General features: G+C 35.0%; 1 protein-coding gene across 5 annotated transcripts in view; it reads left to right on the top strand.

Moving 5' to 3' along the window:
- PICK1 (protein interacting with PRKCA 1) overlaps positions 1-2500 on the top strand; it is a 16928-nt gene that overhangs the window by 1666 nt on the left and 12762 nt on the right. For 3 of the 5 annotated variants that reach the window (XM_043009326.2, XM_086549459.1, XM_086549460.1), the window contains exon 2: positions 1955-2106. The exons of the other annotated variants lie outside the window; for them this stretch is intronic. In XM_043009326.2, coding sequence (XP_042865260.1) covers positions 1991-2106 — 116 coding nt within the window. In that variant the 5' untranslated portion in view covers positions 1955-1990. The remainder of the gene's footprint in view (positions 1-1954; positions 2107-2500) is intronic. 5 annotated transcript variants of the gene reach the window in all.

The following is a 2500-nucleotide window of genomic DNA, read 5'->3' as shown; positions in this document are numbered from 1 at the left end:
GTATATGATAAGATATATTTCATGAATTAAATGTTACTAAAGTCCCCCACAGTGGCTTTCAAAACTTGACCTTTTTCATATAATTATATAGAAACTTGCTGTGATCTATCCTTGAAGGCTTGTAATCTATGGTCTAGCCCAGTAGTGGCAAAGTTTCAAGTGATTTTGTGGCTTCCATGCAGGGAAAGATAGAGCCTGAAGTGGATCCTCATTTTTTTTGTGATGTGCCAGTGTGGTCAACAAGCCTTATCTTGCTAGACTGTGGATAGTGGCATGTTGGCCTATGCCAAGTACTGAGAGACATAATTGCCATGGCAAGTATTGTGCCAGCCTGTGATAGGAGTGCATATTTGTTAGTTACATTAACCCTTTCCCGACGGGGCATGCGCTACACGAAAACCCCTATGCTGGGCGATTGCAATATTGCATTGAAATCGTCACACTGGCATGACGCCCCGGCATCGGGAGTTTGGCTGTGTCACACGAGTGTGATGCACCATCATCATTGGGTTAATTATAGATATGTTTCAGATTTTAGAAATAATATTAGGTTTTTAAAGATCTTGTTGAAACCAACCCTTATACCTTATCTTCCTTGAAATTGAGACTCGGTGACCGTGCATAGAATTTCCTTACTATTGTATGTAGTGGTAAATTGCAATTAAAATTTTTTCAAGGATTTGTCATAAGACCTCTTACATTGTTAACATTATGAGAAAATATTTAATTTATGTGTTTAAATGTTTTTTGCACAAATTCTTGAGAATAACAAGTGTGTAGCTAAATTGATGGTCCATTAAGATGTTGCTCATTTGATATAGCATTGCTAAGAACAGCTTTGTGTTATAATGCTTTCATTACATCATTTGATTAAAGTACTTGACCTGATTAAAACTGTACTACCACTGGCATGAGACCTTATACATTATAACAGTGTTATTTTTATTGTAGACCTTGACCTTTTCCCAATATTTTATTAATCCTTTGAGATGTATGAAGGTAGACCTCCATTTATGCAAGAACTATTTTAAGGGGGAAAATGCAATGATGAAATCATAGTAAAGCAAAGTAGTTGGAACAATAGGAAAATCATACATACTGATGTGAAGGAAGCTGTGTTGCTTGCTGTGGGAGATAAGGGAAGGGAGAATGGATTTCAAGTGTGATTTTATATCTAAGGGAAAAGCTCTTTTTGCTATTGTATAGCATGTGCAATTGTAAGAGAGCAAGTGAGATTGTCATTGTAAAAGAACCATTGTTAAATATGTATTATGTAATATTGCATGATTTGAGGGCCACTATGTTAGTCTGTCATTCATGAGTTTTATTTGACATTATTCTGACATTGTATGTAAAATAATATGTAGATATCTTTCCCAGAGTAGAAGCACTAAACTATCCGTTTATTATTTATATATGTTTTAAAATTTTAAACCAAATGAAAGGATTTATCATTTTTTGGGGTTAACCAATTGACACCAGGGACATGCATTCTCACATTAGTTTTGTTTTATTATTTTTTTTACAGAATGATGGTTCCACAAGTACTCAGTCAACACCGAGTCAATTAGTAGGCCTACCTGACCTCACCTGTTTACTCCATTCCTTGAATTATGGGATAAAAGACATTTTTATTTCTATTTCTGTTATTATCATCACTCACTTTCATTATCATGTTTTATAATATTGATAACGATGATAGTAGTTGATTTTAAGGAATGGAGTAAAAAGGTAAGGTCAGGTAGGCCTACTGATTTACTCCTTGATGACTAAGCACTTGTGGAACCATGTAAAATATTAAATAAACAAAACTTCAGTGGGCAATACATATATACATGCACTCCTGGCATCAACAGGTTAAGGTAGCAAAGCATGAAAGTTATGGTGTAGAAGCTATTTGTATTCATGTGCTTCTTACGGTGGATTGCTTTATATTTGCTTTGGTTTATCAAAGGTGACTAGATTGTGAAGCCCCATCAATAGACCTACAATGTGGTCAGGACCGATAGGCCTACCTGGAGTCTATGAATATTCCATGCTACCCATTCATGATCCCGACGAATATACTGCAGATATGGATTATTACTCCATATTTGAAGATCGCATGTATGTTTCCTCTCAATTATGCTAAGTTCGCCGTTTTGCTTTATTTTGCTTTGAATGCTTCAGTTCTGTTGCTTCTTTCTTCCTTTTTTATATAATCCCATTATGTTTGCTTGTCTTGCTTTCCTCATATATCACCCATTTTCTATGTTTGAGCTTCATATCCACAACTGAAATTTTTCTCTGATGTGTGTCAAGCTGATATAGCAGTCCTGATTATTTTCATACTCTTAACCCGAGTATAGACATTCCTGGGGTCTGTTTGCTTCATATTTTGCTTTTACTTTTATATGATGTTTTGTAGGAAAAAGGAAGAGTTTGATTATTGATTAGCCTCTAAAAAAAAGAAAAAAAATCCTTGCCCTAATTTTCTCTGTTCTTTCAGTATTTTTCCTTC

This window comes from Penaeus japonicus, unplaced genomic scaffold (assembly GCF_977035675.1).
Source record: "Penaeus japonicus unplaced genomic scaffold, GWHDUDI00000001_assembly GWHDUDI00000022, whole genome shotgun sequence".
NCBI classification, from domain to species: domain Eukaryota; kingdom Metazoa; phylum Arthropoda; class Malacostraca; order Decapoda; family Penaeidae; genus Penaeus; species Penaeus japonicus.
The sequence above is the reverse complement of the archived record's forward strand: the minus strand, read 5'-3'. Positions and strand labels throughout refer to the sequence as shown.